We start from the raw sequence: 20115 nt of genomic DNA on the forward strand, positions 1-20115 counted from the left end.
GTTCCTTGGGTAAATGATGTTTGGCTGGTATCGGAAGGGAACTAGCAGTTAATTAGTTAATTAGACAAAGGTATGGGGGATGGGAGTGGCAGGAGCACTACAGCCAAAAGCATGTATAACAGTTCTGGGTTCCGAGGTAAGACAGGCTGTAGTGCAGTGATTAAGAACACAAATCTGGAGGGAAGCCTGGGTGGCTCAGTCGGTTAAGTGTCCAGCTCCAGCTCAGGTCATGATCTCACAGTTTATGAGTTCCAGCCCCATGTCAGGCTCTGTGCTGACAGCTCAGAGCCTGGAGCCAGCTTTGGATTCTGTGTCTCTCCCTCTCTCTGCCCCTCCCCAGCTCGTGCTCTGCTTCTCTGTCTCTCTCAAAAATAAACATTAAAAATTTAAAAAAAAACACAAATCTGGGGGACAGGCTATTTGGATTTGAGCCACCACTTATTAGCTCTGCAACCTAGGGGGCAAGTTACTCAGTTAATCTCTCTGAGCTTCCAATTTTCTCATTTTGAAATGAGAATAATAGAGGCATTTACCTTACAGGGTTATTTTGAGAATTACATCAGTTAACCTATGTAAGTAGCTTCAACCAGATCTTGCAACATAGTAAATGCTAAGTGTTAGTAATTAACACAGTCATTCTGAGGAATGAAATAAAATCAAGCCACTGTGGTTGGGAGTGTAAGAAACTAAGCTGGATTTATAAGAATATAATTAAAAGTTGTTTTCTTTTTTTAAGTTCATTTATTTTGAGAGAGAGAGAGAGAGGATGCGCATGAGCAGGGAAGGGGAAGAGACAGAGGGAGAGAGAGAATCCCAAGCAGGCTCCATGCTATCAGTTCAGGGCCCAACACAGGACTCCATCTCAGGAACTGTGAGATAATGACTTGAGCCGAAATCAAGAGTCAGATTCTTTTTTTTTTATTTTTTTAAACGTTTATTTATTTTTGAAAGAGCAAGAGAAACAGAGCATGAGCCTGGGAGGGGCAGAGAGAGGAGGAGACACAGAATCTGAAGGAGGCTCCAGGCTCTGAGCTGTTAGCACAGAGCCCGACACGGGGCTTGAACTCAGGAGCTGTGAGATCATGACCTGAGCCGAAGTCAGACGCTCAACCGACTGAGCCACCCAGGCGCCCCAAGAGTCAGATTCTTAACCAACTAAGCCACCCAGACGTCCCTATAATTAAAAGGTTTTAAGCAGCGGAGTGACTACTATAATGAAAATCTAACTGGTAAAAATCTCTGTCTCCAGACCCCATCCTCCATACTGCCAAAAGAACAACAACTGATCATATCAGCTCTTCCTTTCAAATTTTCAAAGGCTCCTCACCTTCCACCTGCATGACAAAAAACAATCACCTTACACAAGTCAAAAGGCCCTTTTCAACATCACTCCATTCCACCTTTATGGTTACAAAGTTCACCTGCTTTCCAAACTATCTTCAACCACCAACACACATGCGCTTTATGCTTCAATATTATCTAACACTATACTATACACCCTTGTGGTTCTCTTTGCAGTAGTCCCTGTTTTCAGCATGGACTATAAATTTGGTACTATTATAATTCAAGGCATTTTCATCCACATTCAGTCTCTTTCTGTGTTAGAATGACTGCATTTCTACAAAATCTTCAGAAATTTGCTGTTGATGTGGACTTACATATCAATCCAATTAATACTTTCCCCTCTTACTTCAAAGCTTGTTTCTTTCTTCTGGGACTCCATACTAAAGCCCCAAATTCTTTTTATAAAACTGGGAGGAGTTTTTAAAAAAGAGATAAAACTCTAAGTCAACCCAAAAATCAGGATCACTCCATCAAGATCGCCAGTGGAACCAAACATTAACTGTCCCGGAAGTCAGAATTAAAGGCATAGGTTCTTAACCAGAGGTCCACGGACTCCTCAGGGCTACAAGGTAGTTTTATGAAGCCCCTCAAATCGCATGCAAAGTATGTGTACATGCCTTTTTCTGGGGAAAGGGTCCATACCTTTCATCAGAGTTTCAAAGATATCTGTGACCTCCAAAAGGTTAAGAAGTGCTCTAGAGAAAAAGCAAAGACAAGCAAATGTGATTAAAAGAGTGAATCTTTTTCAGGCTGTCAGGAGTGCCTCATGTTCTCTCAGACTATAAAACCCGAAATCAGGTCAGAGGACATTATCCTATCAATATCAAATTTAATACACACCTGACAAAACAGATCGCATAGAAAGAATCACTCCATAAACCAATATAAAATCCATAAAGGCAAGTCATACAGCTGGTGACTTACTCCAGTGATTTCAAAAGTGGAATAAAAAGAAAATATTAAATCTTCTATTCATATTTCCTTTTTATCTCATTCACTCAAAACTTTCTTTCCTGTGCATGCTTTATAACATACATAACATTATGGCAGAACACAATTTATTTAAGTAACTACACATATGACAGAGGTGGTTACTCAATTTTTTTTACTCATATTAGGAGACCACAAATATGATCTACACATTTCAGTGCCACCAATTTAACAGTAACTCCGTGATCCATGAAAACCCACTAGCACAGTTTAGAATCCATGAGTAAGAAACCAGTTTTCACAGAAAGGTTAATTGGTGTCAACTAGTATGTGTCCTCCCTACACTTATTCTCCTTATGTCTTTATTTAAGCTCATCAAGCTTTAAAGCATCAGTTTTTAGCTTTGGCTAAATCAGCCTGGTTTGTCTAAGGTTCCCAGGATGTGACCAAAACAAGACCAAAACATCTGATGGGAAAGCTACTTGTGAAACCACAAATGGACAACTAAAGAAGTCCTCTTAATTCGCCCTAAAATTACTCTTTTCTTCTAGAAAAATAACAATCTCAATGTGTCGAAGCTACCAACATTCCTCAAAGATACAACTTAAAACCACCCTGTGACTGAGAGTGTCACCCAGTGGTGACACCAAGAGATGCAGGGTCCGGGTCCATCCGCAACGTGAAATGGGAAGAGCTAAAGCTAACCTCGGAAATGCTTTCCCAAAATATTAACAGCTATGACTGAGTTGTCTCTCTAGTGGTAAGGGGTAAGGTTAGGGGGTAAGGCTGGCGGGCGGAGAAGCGCGTGGGAGAATTCGAAAAACTTTTAAATCTGACCTATCTGTGCCTTTACTAACCCTTTAGGTCTCGAAACCCCTGGCTTCTATGGAGAGGCCTAGCTTCTGAGGCCTCTCCTCAAATTGCAAAGTTAGCTCCGAAGGCGTGACCCCACCTAAAAGAAAAAAGAAAAAAAAAAAAAAAAAAGGAGTGGAAGCATTTTTTGGCTCCTGAGACCTGGATGGGCGGAAAACACAAAGGTGCCATCTGCTAACCGCAATCGCGGCTCTGGACAACAGACTGGGAAGCATCAATCCAAGGAAGAGATAGGGGTCCTGGCTCCAGCACGGGGCAAAGAGGAGGGGACCATTGACGTAATGCAGCTCTGACGAGAAACGAGAAGGGGGTATAACAGGTTGAAAGCACTTGCACACCCGGTGGGGAAGTGACACAGATGAGACAACGATGAAGAAAGAGTCAAAACAACAAAGATACCGTAAAACCATGCGGAGAAATGGAAAATTGGGGAAGGCGTAGCGGGGACGTAGGGAGGCACAAAAGAAAAGAACTACGGCGGGAGCCAGAAAACGAAGTGGAAAAGCCTGCAAGGTGAACACGTAGGAAAAGGCGCAAGCCACCCAGCAGAATTCAGTCCCAGCAAAGTCCAACTCAGCCCTTCCCCGCCTCACGGTACCTTCAGCTTATGGAGCTCCACCGTCTCCGACGCCATCTTGTTACCCCTCCAGTCCACCAGGCCCCCACCCGCAGCCTCGGCTTCCAGGAGCTCCCGCCTAGGCGCAGACAACCACGGCCGACCAATCGCTGCCACTCTTACTCCCACCTCACACTATCAGCTCTTCCCATTAGTCAACAGTTGACGTCGCTCTCGCTCTTCCAGGCAGCTTTCCCCACCTCTCTCAAAAGGTGGGACAGGGAGAGGGGCGGGTTCCGCACTTCCCGACCGGCGGAAATGGAGACCAATTGCGCGGCTCCATTGCAAACTGCCAACCAATGGGTGGTGGCAGCGCCGATTCTGTTCCACCAATAGAAAGAGCGCAGATGGGCGAGGGCGGCTGCTTCCTGGAGACCGCAGGTGTGGAAGCGATCGCCGCGCCTCGGGCCCCACGGGCTTCTGAAGCCAGCAGGTAGGGGCGGACGGCCGACAGGAAAGGGGTGCTGAGGAAAAGTGGTGAGGGCCGAAAGGTGGGGGGGAGGAGGGAGACAGAGCAGCGGCGAGTTAAATACCGAGAGAGGAGCTCTGAAGAGAGCCTTGAGAACAGCCAATGAACGACAAACGAGAGAGGGAAGCTGGGAGGAGCTTGGGGTGGTTTCATACCAGGGTGTGAGGAATTTAAGGGGGAGGGACGAGATCTGCTTCCCAAACAGACCTCAAGTTTAGAGTTAGCACGACTTCAAGGAGCCAGGTTCAGACGCTCAGAGCCGCCCCTGGACTCGGGGAAAGGGCTCCATCTCAGGATGCTGAGCGCAGGTCCCTTCGTAGCTCAATCCAAAAGTCACGGGTAAATACTTGGCAGCGCCCGACGCTTGAAAGAAGGAATTGGGATGCTGCCTGCTCACATGCCAAGGGGAGGAGAGACAGGACGGGCAAGCCCCAGAGGAAAAGGTGGGAATTAGAAGTAGTTTTATTACCACAACGTTTCTCAGTGGCTCCTTGTTTCCCATGACCTTCTAATGAAATTCTGGTGCATGTAACCTCTCTCTGATTTCTTATAAGCTTCTTCAGGAAAGTGAGATACCTGTTTCCCTTGCTGCTTGAAGTCCCTGCCCAAGCCTAGGCGTGCCCCTTCAAGTTATAGTTGAAGTGCAAGGATCAGAGTAAAGATTACTATTAATGTCTTGGGGCGCCTGGGTGGCGCAGTCGGTTAAGCGTCCGACTTCAACCAGGTCACGATCTCGCGGTCTGTGAGTTCGAGCCCCGCGTCAGGCTCTGGGCTGATGGCTTGGAGCCTGGAGCCTGTTTCCGATTCTGTGTCTCCCTCTCTCTCTGCCCCTCCCCCGTTCATGCTCTGTCTCTCTCTGTCCCAAAAATAAATAAAAAACGTTGAAAAAAAAAAAAAAAAAATTAAAAAAAAAAAAAGATTACTATTAATGTCTTGAAGAGTAGAGAGGACCCATCTCGTCTTTCAAGTTTTCTTCCCTAAGTCTTCAGTTTTTCCTTTGTGCGCAGTGGGGGAAGTTCCTTCATTCCCAATAGAGGTCAGGGGATTTGGACTATACAGGAGACAACTTGGGGGAACAAACTCAAAGAGGTGGAGAGGAAATTGAGTAGGACTCCTGCCTGATCCCCCACTGTGGTAGGATGAATGTAGGGGTGGCACACAGTGAAGTGAACCCCAACACTCGAGTGATGAATAGCCGGGGCATCTGGCTGGCCTACATCATCTTGGTAGGACTGCTGCATGTGGTTCTACTCAGCATCCCCTTCTTCAGCATTCCTGTTGTCTGGACCCTGACCAACGTCATCCATAACTTGGTGAGCACTAAACCACACCATTATACCTAACCCAGGCTTTTCCCAACCAAAACCAAAAGCACCAATTATTTGGGGATGTATGTCTTCCTTTGGGGATCTCAGTGTAATTCTTGGGCTGAAGGACCATTTTCTGCCTCCTCACACTGCCCCCATCCCTCTTCCCAGGCTATGTATGTCTTCTTACATACTGTGAAAGGGACACCCTTTGAGACCCCTGACCAAGGAAAGGCTCGGCTACTGACACACTGGGAACAGATGGACTACGGGCTCCAATTTACCTCTTCCCGCAAATTCCTCAGCATCTCTCCTATTGTACTGTGAGTCCAGGGGGAGAGGTGGGAAATGCTCCAAGTGCCAAGTACAAACACCCACAGGGAAGTTTTAAAAAAGCAGACTACGCACTTAAACACTTTGAAGATAAGGTATGATCTAAATCTAGGAAGAGCAGTAAAGAAATGGAAGACAGTAAATAGATTTTCTTTGCTGTCCCTTTGGTGGTAGGGGAATGGAGAAAGGACTAAGAAAATGCCAAATAAAACCAAATGGTGTTACACTTCCAGAGGAAGTGAATGAATAAAGCAGAGATTATATAAATCTGTGAAAACTGTTGGGAATGGAAACAAAGGGACTCTGACATATAGGCTTCAGCTGTCATTTGCCACATGTCATTAACAATTAAAAAACACTCTAACTTAATCTCCAGTTAAAGGTGTCATCTGATTATCTCCCCAACCCCAAAGTAAACACTGTTAAAGTGACCGGAATATTTTCAGATATTCTAGGACTACATGCAATAAAACTGGTCATTTAAAATAGAAGAGAAAGTCACTGGAAAGGCATAAATACGGATAGGGAAGGCCAGCTTCATTCAACCCATTTCTTCTCTCCACAGCTACCTCCTCGCCAGCTTCTACACCAAGTATGATGCTGCTCACTTCCTCATCAATACAGCCTCATTGCTCAGTGTACTGCTGCCTAAGTTACCCCAATTCCATGGGGTTCGTCTCTTTGGCATCAACAAATACTGAAGGATGGGGCTGGGGATGACACTGGACCAAAGGGCTGTAACATCCTTTCCTTCTCCATACTGTCTTCTGTATCTTGAAAGCCTGAGAACTATACCACCTTTCCCAAACTCCCAGGAAGAGAACAGATAGGAAAATGGGCCTCCCTGGGCCCAGCCCTGCTAACAGCAGGTTTCTTTAAATCAGGAAAGGCGGGAAAGATAAGGGCCAAATCACTCTTTTTTCCACAGAAGGAAGCCAAGTTTGGGCAGCTTGTTTGGTGATTTAAGTTTTTCTAGATCTTCCACTCCCACTACCTTCCAGCTTTGTTTTACTGTGTATTTTCCTTATAATAAAGATAATTTTTTTTCAGATATGACTACAGTTCGGTCAGCATGAAGGGTTGGGAGATGTCCTCATAAGACTGGGGAAGAAATGACAGTAACTTTCTGTATAAAACTTCTCTAAGGTTTTTTTTTAATCCCCTCTCCCTTGGTCCAGTAGGAGATGCCCTTCACTCTCAGCTAAGAGTAGGAAAAGGATTCTCAAGTGAGAAAAAGGGCTCCACTATATGGGCAAAGAAGAAAGGGAAGATACAGGTTGCCAGTTATATATTTATAGAAAGATAATCCCCTGGCTTTAAATAGATATGTACATACAAATATGAACAAACTTAAAAAAATACAAACCCTTGGATCATAAAGGGGCTGCTGGGAGCCCCTTTTTCCTTCCCTCTCACCCAAGGGCAGAGGGCATGAGTCTGCTTTTTAAAAATTATCAGTTTTGGCCATCCCTGCAGCAACAAGCATGAAGTTGGGTGATTACCCACAAGGTGAATGTCAGGAAAAATGTAGAGTTCCCACTCTTTGAATTCTATGTATAACCTCCTATAATTAGGGCTACATGCTTTCTTGTTCTGTCTTTTAACTAGTATGTTGGGGTAAAGGAGGGGGCTCCCTCCTGAAATGGGTCAGGAAATCAGATAGACTTACAGTTTTAAAAGAGGGGGGGAAGTGTCATCTGCTCTAGAAGCAAAAGACAAAGGCATACAGACCCCAGGGAAATACCCAGTTCCCATGCTACCATGGGAGATACTGTCCAGCCCAGATCCAGGCTCTAGGTTCTTTGCTCTAGCCACCCCCTATTTCTTTGGTATTGTCTAAAGACAAGTTTCAGTTCCTAGGTGCTGGTGGAGGAGGGAGAGTGGTTCTGGGGCTTCCTACAGGTACTGAGTGAACAATTTGAACTTAAAATTTTCCCTTTTTTCAGTATTTAAAAATAAACAAATCAAAACTCCATCCTGTGCTATACACAGCCCTTTTGACTCCCTGACATTGATCTGAGGAAAGAAGAGAAGGGGTGTCATCGTTGGAAGGGCCTCCTCACTTTCTTCCGCCGCTTCGGTTTGGCTTCTCCCTTGGGTACTGTGCTGTTGGGCTTAGAGGCTGCAGTGGCCCCAGGGCCAGGCTGAGGAGCTGCAAAGAAGTTCCCATTGGACATCTGGCCTGGGGGTACTTGAAAGATCCGGCTCAAGAAATCCTGAAGGTCTGCAGGAGGGGCTTCTGGGGCTGCTCTGAAGGGACAATAGAAAACATAACGAGGCAAGAAATACTGAGTTATATTGTTACCTGTTTATACCTAAGTTAAAGACACACTAAGTCAGTTGCCAGACTTCTTAAGGGTGAGACATCTAGGTGTCCTAAACGGCATGTCGTCTGAAATCATACTCAGAACTAGAATAGCAGGTAGATTGTTGAAAGAAATAACACTTACCTCTGCCGCCCACTGGTGCCTGGAATCCGAGAACCAAATGAGATGTGATAGGGGACTCTATGAGTATCTGGGGAGATTCCCACACGCTGGCATCCAGCCCACTCTGCAAGCATGAGAAGTAATTAGCCAAAACATTATAGTTTTGAGCGTACATAAGCCCATATTTCTAGAGAACAGAAGTATACCTGTGATGTCATACACCTTTCCATCCATTAGCGCAAAATAGGTGATCTTGAGGCCCAACATGCTTGACTCTGCCCAAAAGTCTCCTTCCTCAGCAGGATGCAGTCTATTACACTCAGCACAGTATCTGGCACTTTTAGGTTCCCGGTCCATTTCAAACCTCCTACAACCCAACACAACAACAAAAATTCCTTAATTTGTCAAGCCTACGGTGTTGCTATAGTATCACCATTATGATCACTTCTCAGCCTTTTGGCTAAGATCAAGTGTATAATATCTTTTTTGTTGTTGTTTGTTTTTGAAAGACAGAGACAGAATGCGGGTGGATTAGGGGCAGAGAGAGGGAGACACAGAATCCGAAGCAGGCTCCAGGCTCTCAGCTGTCAGCACAGAGCCCGACGCAGGACTCGAACCCACAAACTGTGAGATCATGACCCGAGCCGAAGTCAGACGCTCAACCGACTGAGCCACCCAGGCACCCCTAATATCATCGTTATTAACAAAGATGGCTGAAAGATCTAAAATTATTTCCACTCAGTTGTTACATATGCCTACAAACACCCTTACCCTCAGCCTTCTATATTAAATCTAAAAATAACTACTTTTTTTTTTATTGCTAATTCAAATCCCCAATCTCTTGATACGATGGCAAAAGCAGAAACCTCAGGGTCTTTTTACTCATCATCTATATCCCCCAACTACCAGAAATACAAGGAGGTCTTTGGCTACCCAATCCCTAAGTTGTGGCTGTCCCATTCCTGTCCTATTTCATACCTATGCTTTCCCTGGCATCGGCTGCACATCATAGTGTTCATTGCCTCTTTGAGGTCATCCTGCAGCTTGGACAGAAACTCATTCACCGACCGGCTCAGCTCATTCTCTGCCATTCGTTTCCTAAGAGAAGAAAGCCTTTGTAAATGAGAGGGTATTGAGCAAGGGACAAAGGGAGATGAATATTTTAGCCTCTTGAGGCTCCTGGCCAGCTAGAAAGATAAGCAACCCCAATTCCCTCCACCTCAGAGAGCCTCCTCCAGCCACAAGTCCAGGGACCTCTACTACTGAAGATAACTCATTTACCCCACTTTCCTATTTTCCACTTACAATTTCCTATTTCCCACTTACATCTCATATTCCTTCCGCCTTTCAGGATTGCTGACAATGTCCCAAGCTGCCCGCAAAACCTTGAAGGCCTCCTCGGCCCGGGGATGATGATTTTTGTCAGGATGAACCTACCAAGACAAAGATTTCCTCACAAATCCATTCCAACTCTCTCCCCATCTTAGGTCAAAATAACCTCTTATCAAAGTGTTCTCTTTGACTACCCTTTTGGAGAGTCAATACACCTAGATAAGTAATTGCTCTAGCTCTGCAAATAGTTATAGGATCAAGACCCAGGTCTGTCACTATTAGCTATATGACCTAGAATATTGTATCTATCACGGATTATTGGAAGTATCGAATGAGAATACACATGATGTACATAGTACAGAATTTGGCATTAGGGTGATCCACCATCTCAGTGTGCTTGGGATTGTCCCAATTTTAGCACTGAAAGTTCATGTCTCAGGAAACCCTCAATCCCAGGCAAACAGGGATGTATACGCTACCTGGTATACATATACTAAGCCCTCACATTTTAGCTTTATCATCAATCATAAAGAATTCCAAGGATATTATATCCTCAAACTCATTCTTTTTTAACTAGAAAATTCTCATATATACTTCCTACAACAGTTTGCCTTTCTGTCCCAGAAATGAAATATAGCATATTGTGATCCTCACAGGCCTTTTACCCACTTTTCAACCTTTTCTCTAGGACAAATAGTATCCTTACTTCCTACAGCTTCTTGATTGTTCCCACCCTTATTTTCCAAAAGCACAGAATAAAGCTAGTCTCCTGATGATGCCAAATAAATAGAATGCTGCTAAATCTCCCACATATCCAAGCTTAGAGAACAGCCTTTTAGTCATGGTCACTCTGGGGCCTCATAAGGGCAGTGAGAGGTTCCGTAAAAGAAGCCCACAGACACTGGCCCAGAACAAGGAAGAATTCTTACATGTGTTACAGGTGTGTTGAAGATTGGGGGACTTAACTCCATCTCTACTCCAAGAAAGCAAGTTGAAAATGAAAAATTTTGTGACAATATTTCCCAAGAGAGGATTATCTGCTAAAAGACATGAAAGTGAGGGGCGCCTGGGTGGCTCAGTGGGTTGGGTTGGGTTGGGTTGGGTTGGGTTGGGTTGAGCGGCCAACTCTTGGTTTTGGCTCAGGTCATGATCTCGTTGTCATGGGATCCAGCCCCATGAGCCTGCTTAGGATTCTCTCTCTGCCCCTCTCCCGCTTGTGTGTGCTCTCTCCCTCAAAAAATAAAAATAAACTTAAAAAAAAAGAAAGACATGAAAGGGAGAAAAGAGCTCTACTACTAGTATCGAACTGAGTGTAAGCTGTTGTTCCCCACTCTTAAGAATATGGCCCCGTCTATCCACTAAGGGGCATCAATTTCCCACCAAACTAATTTAGTCCTCTGCTAAGTTACACACCTGGTATATTACTGTGTCTTGAATAGTTAATGGACACCTTGGTTACTCATTCCTATTTGGTGTCATGCAATCATTGAGGTAATTTACACACCATGATTTTTTACCAGTCCAGTTCCATACACTCAAATAGGCCCCCAATGGAATTTACACACATTACTTAATATTCATAATATAGTTTAACTTACAGAAAATAGCAATAATCATCACATCTAAAAATAATTACCTAATATCTACTAATAGCAATTTGATTGCATGCTCGTGTTAAACCATTTCCCTGAAGCATATGGGGCATCACAACTGCCATCTGTACCACGCCCCCTTATCAACAAAAGCAACCCTATCTTGGGGTGCCTGACCAGCTCAGTCATTAAGGCAATTGTGACTCTTGATCCCAGGGTTGTGGGTTCAAGCCCCAAGTTGGGTGTAGAGATTACTTAAGGCTCGCTCAGTCAATTAAGCATCAGACTCTTGGTTTCAGTTCAGGTCACATGATCTCACAGTTAGTGAGATCAAGCCTCGCATTGGGCTCTGTACTGGCAGTGTGGAGCCTGCTTGGGATTCGCTCTCCCCCTCTCTCTCTGCCCCTCCCCTGCTCACACTCTAAATAAACATTAAAAAATAATTTAAAAAAAAACATACAGCTGTATCTTCACGTATGACATACATATGCACACGCCTCTCTATGGTTTATGCTCTGTTCTCTTTCCTTTTCCCACTCTATATTGCTGGTCCTGAAATACGTTTCCTTTCACCTGGTCCTGGAATAATCACATGCATTTCCTGAACTTTCCCACTCTAGGTCCACATTTGCCTCTCTGGGACAGATAGCTGGATTTCCCCATGTTCAAAAAACCCTCTTTTGTTCAAGGTAGAGGAATTGACAGGCTATCTGACTAGGCCTTTTCTCCACCCTAGTTAGAGGGACTTCACCTGGAAATTCCAGGGTGAGTGGTCCAACATTGAACCACTAGGTTCATTTCTTTTTATTAAGAATCTCATGACAATAAACTTAAAATGAAGGGAAAGTCAGATCCCATAGTGAAAAAGTCTTTATGACTGTTTCCTAAGAATTAAAGTTACTCCAGCTTCAAGTTGACTTTTTACTCTGCCTTCTCTTTATTCTACTCTCCCTAAAATTGGAATAGAAAATAAAATTTAACAAAAGAGGAAAAGGAAACAGAAGGGAAAAATACTCACCATCACTGCCAGCTGCCTATAGGCCTTCTTCAGTTCAGTATCTGATGCTGTGGCTTCAACCCCCAACACATGGAAAGGGTTTAACTCATCCTCAGGAACCCCAGCCATGGTCAAGAGTCGAGCCACTTCTTCTTCAGGCTGGCAGTAGCGACCACCAGCTATAGGTGCATTCCCCTGCCTGTCAGTCCTTGGCTTGACCCAAGGCAACTCCAGCCAACCCCACTGAAACATTTTTACCAACTGTTGCCATGGCCTGCTATCTCTCAGCAGAATCAGGCAACGCTGCAGGGTGGGAAAATCCAGCCAAGAAAAGAGCCAAGTGGCTTTACCCCTCCAGCCTAACCTGTCACCCAGTCCCACCAGAAACCGCCAGCCCAACTGTAGACAGCCCAACAAGAGGGCCAGAGCCAAGAGGAGCAAAGCACCCAGTAGCCTAAGAAAACGGGTTAATAGCCCTGCCCCATAGCAACATCCTTGGCTCATAAATTGGAACATCACCTGGGCCCAGCCCCGCAGCCGCCCTGCCCAGACTCCCACCCAGACTCGAAAAAGGTCCAGATCACTGCCTTTCAGCTGCCTGCATGCATAGATGAGATGGCCACAAGTTTCCACATACTCTCCCACCAATACCAGCAGTTCAATCAGCCACCAGAAGCCTGCCTGTCCAAGCTGACACAGTTCCTCTGCTCCCCATAATCCCAGGCCTCTGCGCTTATCTGCTTGACTTCGTTTCCGGCCCAGCCTATGTCGGCCAGGGGACCTGGGATCTCTGCGTCCACCTTCCCGAGTATCCTCCTTGGCTGGAATGCGGTGCCGCTGTCTCCGGGGTGGTTTCTTTCCACTGGGCACACGTGAAAAATCACTGGGGAACTTAAGAGTTTCCTCATCATCATATTCCTCTTCCAACTCTTCATCTTCCCCCAAAACTGGAGAGGTACAATGGTGGCAAAAGTTGCTAGAAGAGCTATCTCCTCCCTCAGAGTAAGGCCCTTCAGGGATTCCAGGGGTTCCCTGGCAGTTGCAAGCAGATGGAATGGAAAGAAAAGAAGGGTTCCCATCCTCCTGGTACCCAGCCTCATTCTCTCTTGAGAGTTCCTGGTCCACTCCTGACTCTTCCTCTGAAGATGCCTCACTCTGATCAGGGTCCTCTCCATCCCTAGGGGGTCCTGGACCCCTTGGGGGGCCATGGCTTGGATCCGACCAGTGGGCTGGGTTTGGGGGCTGTGTGTACTTAGGACTAGAGTGCTCTGTGAGGCAGCGGGTACCATTAGAAGCAGGCCTCGCTGAGTCCCTGAGTCCTGAGAATGAAAGTATTTCAGGGTCCACAGAGGATCCTAAAGTCCTGAGGGAGGCGCCACCACTGTGGTGGGCTCCACACAACCCTCTTTCTCCGGGGTGCTTCTGGGCCATGACCCCGGGGCTTCCTGAGGATTTTAGGTCACAGCCATCATGGTAAGTTCTGAGGCCTGTAACAAAGGTATTAAGGTGGGGATGATCAAGTATAGGACACAAAGAGAGGGGCTAAATAATCTTAAATTGGGGATACAGTTAATGCACCCACCTCCCTTGTTTTCTCAGATTCTTCTGGAGCGTTCGTTGTCCCCAGCAATAAGCAAATACTCCATTAACCACAACCATGCTCCCTCCCCTCCTCCAAATCCCCTTAGTTTTTCTTCTTCCCCCAGAAAGCTACAAACCAAAATTTGGGAAAGAGGGAGGTACCGTAAAGGGTGTGGTCCTAGGGTTACTCGTGGGGGAAAAAGGGAAAGACGACCGGAAAGGGGTGCCGCAGGCTGCCCGAAAGGGTGGGGACCTCGCGGCTCTTAAGAAAAACCTGGGGGACCGAGCTTAGGGTTGCAGCTGAGAAAGACATCCAGGAAACCCTTGGGCTGGGTAGAGGGGGTAAAGGTAACGTACCGGAAGAGCGGCGGTAACTCCTCCCCCTCCAGCAGCTGGGCCTAGGGCCAGGGGGAGCTACGAGAGCAGCTCCCCCGGCTCCGCCTCCCGCTCACGCTCAGCTTCCGCCTTCCGTCCCCGCCGTGGCCACCGACCTACGGTTACTTCCACTTCCGGGGTCACCAGGGAAGAGACGGGAAGGAAACGAAAAAGCGGTTGGCGGAGGCGCGAGCCAGTCCAGCAAGCGCTGAGTCAAATCGGAGGAGGCGGTCCTAGGGAAAACTGGCCCCTCCCCTTAAAGGGCTCTCTGCTGCCGCCCTCCGAGTGCTGGAGTCCTATCCCCGCTGGCTGCACCGCTGGTGGGCGCTGCAGCTGTGCCTGCGGACTGGGGGCAGATTTTCAGGGTTCCTCTGGCTGTATTCTTGGGCTTTGTAGAGACTGGGAGATAGAGGATAGCCACCGAGCCACAGTCTGTTTCCCTTGCAGACAAAACCAGGGAGCGTAGAGGAGCCACCGCCCCGATCCTTTCCCTGCTGCCTGTAGCGAGGACAGAGGACCTTTTGTATCATGCGGAGGTGGAGCGGCGGGGAGGACGCCCCGGGCTAGCCCCCACCCTGGCCTCCCTGCACTGCCCCTTCTTTCCCAGCAATCTTCGGCCTCCCCAGCGCCAGACCCAGCTGGCGAACTGCCCGGTATAACTACAGCTCCCACGGCCCAGACCCACCCCTCAGGACGCAGCTCCCAGGCACGGTCACGGAGCGGTTCCAGGCGACCAGGAACGTAGCTCCGCTGGGCTCAGGACCCGAGCGGAGTGCCAAAAAACACTGCACTCATCTGCATGCTGCTTTGCGTCTCATTTGCATACCGAGCTGCTCTCGGTCGACGTCGACACGCGCCCCCGCCCCCACGCAGACCAGGCTTGGGTCCCCTCTCTGTTGGTCCCCTCCTCTGCACACGCCTCTCTCGTTAGTCCCCTTCCAGACCCCGTCTTGCTCCGCAAGCTTTTCCGCCCATGAGCCCCTCGCCGGCGCCCCCAGTCCTGTAAAAGCCCCTTCCCCGGGTCCCCGTCTCGACCACCAGGTTCTCCAGAAGACAATACTCCAATTCTCTGGGAAGTGGAAGAAACCAAGCCGGGACTAGGGGGACGCTGGGACCCCCGTTGGGGCTTTGAGAGCTTCTAATTGTCGAGTTATCGCCTAAGTATTCAGAGACGTTTTCTTCAACTTCGTGTGGTGCCCCCAAACCCTTCCCTGCTATGGTTGCGAGGGTCTCTGGTCCCATCTTAGATCAGTGGGCAAACTGGGTCCCCCCACACATAGGGAAAAGAGTTGGAGGGGCCCGCCCCGTGATGTCACCCCCACTCCCCCACCCTCACACACACACCCTGTCCCCTTCCTCCACCCCCTAGGCTGATTGCATTTAGCTCTCAGGGCTTGGGCTACGACTTGCAAGAGTTTAGGGGGGCAACGAACAGAGTGGCCCTGGGGGTGCCCACGCCCGACAGCCGCCCCGACGCCTAGGACCTCCGGGCAAGGATGCAGCAGGGGGGTTAGGGAAGCACTTCTACCCCCTCCTCTCCTGAGTCCTGGCAGGGTGGTGAGTAGTTAACACTCCTTCCCCAACCCTCTCCTTATTTAGGGTCCCTAGACTTCCAAGCGGATTGAGGTGAGGAGCCCCAGGGATTCCCCACGCCAACCCTCCAGCCTGTTAGGACCTTGATGTCCAAAAGAAGACAGATGAAAGTGCCTGCATCCACCCTACCCCACTCCCACAGTGCTCCCAAAACCAGCCCTTCCTTGGTGTTCTCCTTCCAGGAACTGAATTCAAACCCCACTGGCAACCCTGACACCCCTGGGGAAAGGGGAGCGGGTAGGAAAAGTCCCACCAGTGTCCTGAGGGGAGGAGCAAGAGGCTACCAGGATGTGAGATGTCTGCGGGCAAGGTGCCTGCTTAGTCCAAGAGGGACCATGGGAATTGGACTGTGGCCGGATACCCCTTCCCCCAACTTAACTCCATCTACCTATGAAGCCGAGGCTTCAGAACCTTGACAAAGTGCGGGAACTGTCTCTGATTCCTTGTCCCAAACTTTTTTGATATGCTTCTTTTTAAGTCTTCCTTCCCTGGGGTTGGAGCAGCTGTCCAGAGACCCCACTATGACTCATTCTCTCCTGTTTCTCCTCCTCCCCCCAGGATTAACCCCACCTTTCCCAGTCCGGTAGGGTCGTTTTGAGTTCCAGCTGCAGATTGGGCAAGCTTTGTTTTTAGCTCGAACAGGCGGCTGAACCTTCAGTTCCCAGTCCCACTAATGCCCCTGGGCCCCTCCTTCCACCCACTTAGGACTTCTGACTCTTCCCACCCTGGAAAGCTAGGGAACAAAGTCTCATTACCTTATAAGAGTTTAGTTTAAGTTTCACTTAGTGTCCTTGTTTCAGAGGTTAGTAAAGAGACAGCCAGCTCCCCTTGACCCACTCCTGTAGATTTTTTCAGTTACCCCAGCAAGTCCATGCTCCCTCTTGAAATGGGCCTTTCTTCGTAAGACATAGAGGTACAGAATCCTCAAGATTCATGGGCACCTAAGTTCCTGCCCCCTACCCCCTTGCAGGTTTCCCAACCCCCTCAAGACATTCATGGATGGATGAGAGAAGCTGACACTGACCTTCCCCTCTGTGATCACCTTTTCTTCGGCCATGGAGGAAGCCTTGCTGCCCCTGGCCATGACCTCTGACCCCAGGCCCTTTAATCAACAACTCCCAGAGCCTCCAGACCCAAGATGTGTCTTGGAACCCCAGGACAATCCTGAACTGGCACCCGCCCTGGTGTGTGCTCTTTGCTGCTGCTTTGGAATCATCTACTGCTGCTTCGGTGAGGGCAGGGCCAGGATTCTGGGGGGCAGCTGCCCAAGACTCTCATCCTCAAGGATGATGGGAACTTTCTTCTTTGCTCCTAGGCCACCTCTACTCCTCTATTAGGGGATGCCTACCTTCAGTGTAGCCCCTGCTGCTCTTGCCAGCTCTTCTTGTCCACCCCCCCACACACACACACATCCATGCCCCCTGACTCTGACCCCTGGCAACTATCACTTGCTTCACCCTTCCCTCCTACCTCAAAACTCCATTCCCACATTATCCTCCATGATTCTTCAACCCTTCCCCAATAACCTGAATCAGCCTGTGCTGATTCCTTCTGCCATCCCTGGAAGGACTAAACCCTTTTTCTATAGTTATTTCCCTCAACATGTCCATCTTTCCTCCTAATTTTTCCTCCCACCCCTCACAGGTTTTGAAGGGTCCCTGCCCTCCCTGAGATGATCCCTTTTTACCCCTTGCCTTTTGGTCCCTGGGTTGCTGCTCCTGTCTTCTGCTTCTCGTTAGCCACTCCTCTCCCTTGTAATTCATCAGAGTCATCCCTGTAGATGCCCCCTTTCTGTCTCTCAGTGCCTCCTGCCTCCCTTCCCAGGCTACCGCTGCTTCAAGGCAGTAATGTTTCTCTCGGGCCTGCTGTCAGGAGCTCTGGTGATCTTCCTGCTGTGCCACAAGGAGCGAGTGCTAGAGACACAGCTGAGCCTGGAGGTGAGCGCGGGCATTGCGCTGGGCATCGGACTCCTCTGTGGCCTGGTCACCATGTTGGTTCGCAGCGTTGGGCTCTTCCTGACTGGTCTCCTGCTAGGCCTAACCCTGGGTGCCGGGGCCCTGCTGGGCACAGAGCCCATCTACCAACCACCTTCAGCCTGGGTGCCAGCTGGGGGGCTGGTGGGGCTGGCACTGCTGGGAGCCCTGCTCACGCTTCGGTGGCCACGTCCATTCACAGTTCTGGGCACGGCCCTGCTGGGTGCTGCGGTGCTGGTGGCCTGTGCTGACTACTTCCTAGAGGGGCTGGCACTGGGCAGTCGGCTGGGCCAACGCTTGCAGGCACTTCCAGCCTTGCCTCCTCTCTGCTGGTATAGCTGGGTCTTGCTGGGCACCTGGCCAGCCCTGGGGGCCCTTGGGGCCCTGGCCCAGTGGAAGCTCATGGATGAGGAACATGGAGGCCACGCCAATGGTGAGTTAGTGCCATGGTACAGAAGCAGCTAACCTGTGCCCATGTCCCCAGTTCCCAGACTTGATGGGAGGGAAGAGGGGGGAAGTGTCTAAGGTGAATGGGGCAGGGCATCGGAAGAAAGTTAGAGTTGGAGGAACCAACCGTCTGGGTGAGAATGAGGAAAAATTGTCAGAGGGAATAAGGAGGAGTTAGTTACTGGGGACCGTTACAGAAGGAAAGGAATATCTCAGGGAAGTCCAGGAGGAAAGTGTAGGAGGATTCCAAAGAAGAGTTTCTTTTAGAATAACCAGGGGAAAGATGAGGTTTGAGAGACCCAGAACAGGAAGAACAAATGGGTTTCTGTCGAGGGTGAGTGTGTTTGGGGGTGGGATTTAGGGTCTAAAGAGGCCTGAGTCTGTATTGCCCCCTCCCAAGCAGTGGTCTTGAGCCACCAGCGAAGGCATCTTCAACTCCTTCGGATCCGCCAGCAAGAGGCCAAGTGGCACCGAACATCCCCTGGGGTGGGGCTCTGTGAGGGCAGTTACCGGCGCCAGCTCCCCCACAACGGCCGGAGCCCTGCTGATAGTCTGGCTCCTGTGAGTGAGGGGAGGGGCACACCTGGGGATGGGGCAGAGGGCACTCAGGGCTGGTCGGGGTGGGAGGGGGGCTCTGACCTAGGCCCTTCCTTCTGCCTTCTCTGCCCTGTGCCTCTCCAGAGTTATCTCCAGAGCCTTCGAGAGCGCCAACTGGGACCAGGCACCCGGGCCACAGCCCCGCACACCGTCCTGGACTTGGATTCTGACTGTGGTTCCACTGTACCCCTCACCACACCTTCTGGTTCCACCCATACCTGAGCCTAAACCTCCACTGAGGCTTCCACCCCAGCAAGAGCCTGGGAACACCCAAATGTGCAAGGCCTGAGCCCACAGGACACACACACAAACTTCCCCACCTCTCAGATTGGGGATAGAATCTGTACTCCAACCCAGACCAACCCTGTAGGGATATGTTTCAGGGACAGGTAAAGGAGAATCTCGTGGGGAGGGGAGAAGAATGGAAGTAGGAGAACCTACCTCTTCCAAAAATAGAGGTGCCCTGGTCCCTAAAGTAACTGACTTTCTAATTCCCTTTAAACCAAGGAGAGCCCTTACCCAAATAGCCTTTTATATACTTGCCTTGGTGTGCCTCACAATGGTAAAATAAGGAGTTTTGTTGTTTTAGGACCTATTGAAAATCAGGAAGCCCCCTAAAGCACTTGATAGCTTTTTGATGGGGAGAAGGACACAGAGGAACTCTAGGATCACCTAATCCCTAGGCCTCTCTCATTAAAAGGTAGTTGGCTTCCTGGTTAGCCTTTACTCCTGAGTCCCATAGGCTCAAGCCTCCTTCTCCTACGTCAGTTGGGAGTACTGTCCTCCATGGTGCTTCCTTTTCCCTCCTTAATGTAGGGAAGACGATGGGGCAATGTATGGAACAGCACCTGCCTCCCCCAAAAGCTGGCTATTTGCCCCAAGGAGAAAGCATTGGCCCACATGCCAGAGTCTTGCCCTTTTGCCCAAAGTAGCCTGGTCTTCAAGGCTGCACAGGAGACAAGTGCCTTCTCTGCTTCTCATTGTAGGTGATGCTAATCTCCTTAACTAGAACTTTGTCCCACCCACTAACCCATTCTAACTCTCCCTCCTCTGATTCTCCCGCTCAAAGTCTGTTTCCTGGTTCTCCAGACAGCATGAAGGAAGATATATTCCTCCCCTGGGCAACAAAGCTAGGATGGGTGGGAAGAAGAACATGGGAGCACGTGAATAAAATGGCATTGAACACTGAACCAGGGAGTCCAGCCTCTGCTGTTGCTGTTTTTTTCTTTTTCTTTTTTTTTTTTTTTTTTTTTTTTTGCATCCCCAGTTAGCCAGACTGACAAGTCCTCTGTCCCCTAAAGGTCTGATATGATCTTATCAGATTGGA

At 48.8% G+C, this 20115-nt stretch overlaps 4 protein-coding genes across 12 annotated transcripts in view; 2 read left to right on the plus strand and 2 right to left on the minus strand.

The window, feature by feature from the left end:
• The window catches only part of SARNP (SAP domain containing ribonucleoprotein), a 54981-nt gene extending 51085 nt beyond the window's left edge, over nucleotides 1-3896 (minus strand). For both annotated transcript variants that reach the window (XR_009617216.3, XM_060657347.2), the window contains exon 1: nucleotides 3746-3896. Coding sequence is in view for 1 of the 2 variants with exons in the window: in XM_060657347.2 (XP_060513330.1) it covers nucleotides 3746-3781 (36 nt within the window). In the remaining variant the exon portion in view is untranslated. The remainder of the gene's footprint in view (nucleotides 1-3745) is intronic.
• A 166-nt stretch (nucleotides 3897-4062) lies between these two features.
• ORMDL2 (ORMDL sphingolipid biosynthesis regulator 2) lies at nucleotides 4063-6921 on the plus strand. 2 transcript variants are annotated; one of them, XM_081796189.1, is made up of 5 exons: nucleotides 4113-4196; nucleotides 4787-4921; nucleotides 5179-5545; nucleotides 5711-5862; nucleotides 6438-6921. In XM_081796189.1, exons 3-5 carry the CDS (start codon nucleotides 5372-5374, stop codon nucleotides 6571-6573), a joined length of 462 nt encoding a protein of 153 aa, XP_081652315.1. In that variant the 5' UTR covers nucleotides 4113-4196; nucleotides 4787-4921; nucleotides 5179-5371; the 3' UTR covers nucleotides 6574-6921. The 2 variants fall into 2 exon arrangements, with proteins under 2 accessions (XP_060513331.1, XP_081652315.1); XM_060657348.3 differs by lacking the exon at nucleotides 4787-4921 and having other exon boundaries at nucleotides 4063-4196; nucleotides 5371-5545.
• Nucleotides 6922-7143: 222 nt separating this feature from the next.
• DNAJC14 (DnaJ heat shock protein family (Hsp40) member C14) lies at nucleotides 7144-14972 on the minus strand. 4 transcript variants are annotated; one of them, XM_060657337.3, is made up of 8 exons: nucleotides 14864-14972; nucleotides 14161-14309; nucleotides 12244-13709; nucleotides 9628-9734; nucleotides 9280-9399; nucleotides 8508-8668; nucleotides 8323-8425; nucleotides 7144-8122 (listed from the first exon to the last, which is right to left on the minus strand). In XM_060657337.3, exons 3-8 carry the CDS (start codon nucleotides 13651-13653, stop codon nucleotides 7912-7914), a joined length of 2112 nt encoding a protein of 703 aa, XP_060513320.1. In that variant the 5' UTR covers nucleotides 13654-13709; nucleotides 14161-14309; nucleotides 14864-14972; the 3' UTR covers nucleotides 7144-7911. The 4 variants fall into 4 exon arrangements, with proteins under 4 accessions (XP_060513320.1, XP_060513319.1, XP_060513323.1 ...); XM_060657336.3 differs by lacking the exon at nucleotides 14864-14972 and having other exon boundaries at nucleotides 14161-14334; XM_060657340.2 differs by lacking the exons at nucleotides 14161-14309; nucleotides 14864-14972 and adding an exon at nucleotides 13966-14152.
• A 341-nt stretch (nucleotides 14973-15313) lies between these two features.
• Nucleotides 15314-19978, plus strand: LOC132694240 (transmembrane protein 198-like). 4 transcript variants are annotated; one of them, XM_060657343.3, is made up of 5 exons: nucleotides 15314-15735; nucleotides 16742-17001; nucleotides 17596-18177; nucleotides 18592-18752; nucleotides 18873-19978. In XM_060657343.3, exons 2-5 carry the CDS (start codon nucleotides 16827-16829, stop codon nucleotides 19008-19010), a joined length of 1056 nt encoding a protein of 351 aa, XP_060513326.3. In that variant the 5' UTR covers nucleotides 15314-15735; nucleotides 16742-16826; the 3' UTR covers nucleotides 19011-19978. The 4 variants fall into 4 exon arrangements, with proteins under 4 accessions (XP_060513326.3, XP_060513328.3, XP_060513327.3 ...); XM_060657344.3 differs by having other exon boundaries at nucleotides 15492-15735; nucleotides 18595-18752; XM_060657345.3 differs by lacking the exon at nucleotides 16742-17001.
• Nucleotides 19979-20115: the final 137 nt, after the last annotated feature.

Source organism: Panthera onca, chromosome B4, assembly GCF_046562875.1.
Source record: "Panthera onca isolate mPanOnc1 chromosome B4, mPanOnc1 haplotype 2, whole genome shotgun sequence".
Taxonomy (NCBI): domain Eukaryota; kingdom Metazoa; phylum Chordata; class Mammalia; order Carnivora; family Felidae; genus Panthera; species Panthera onca.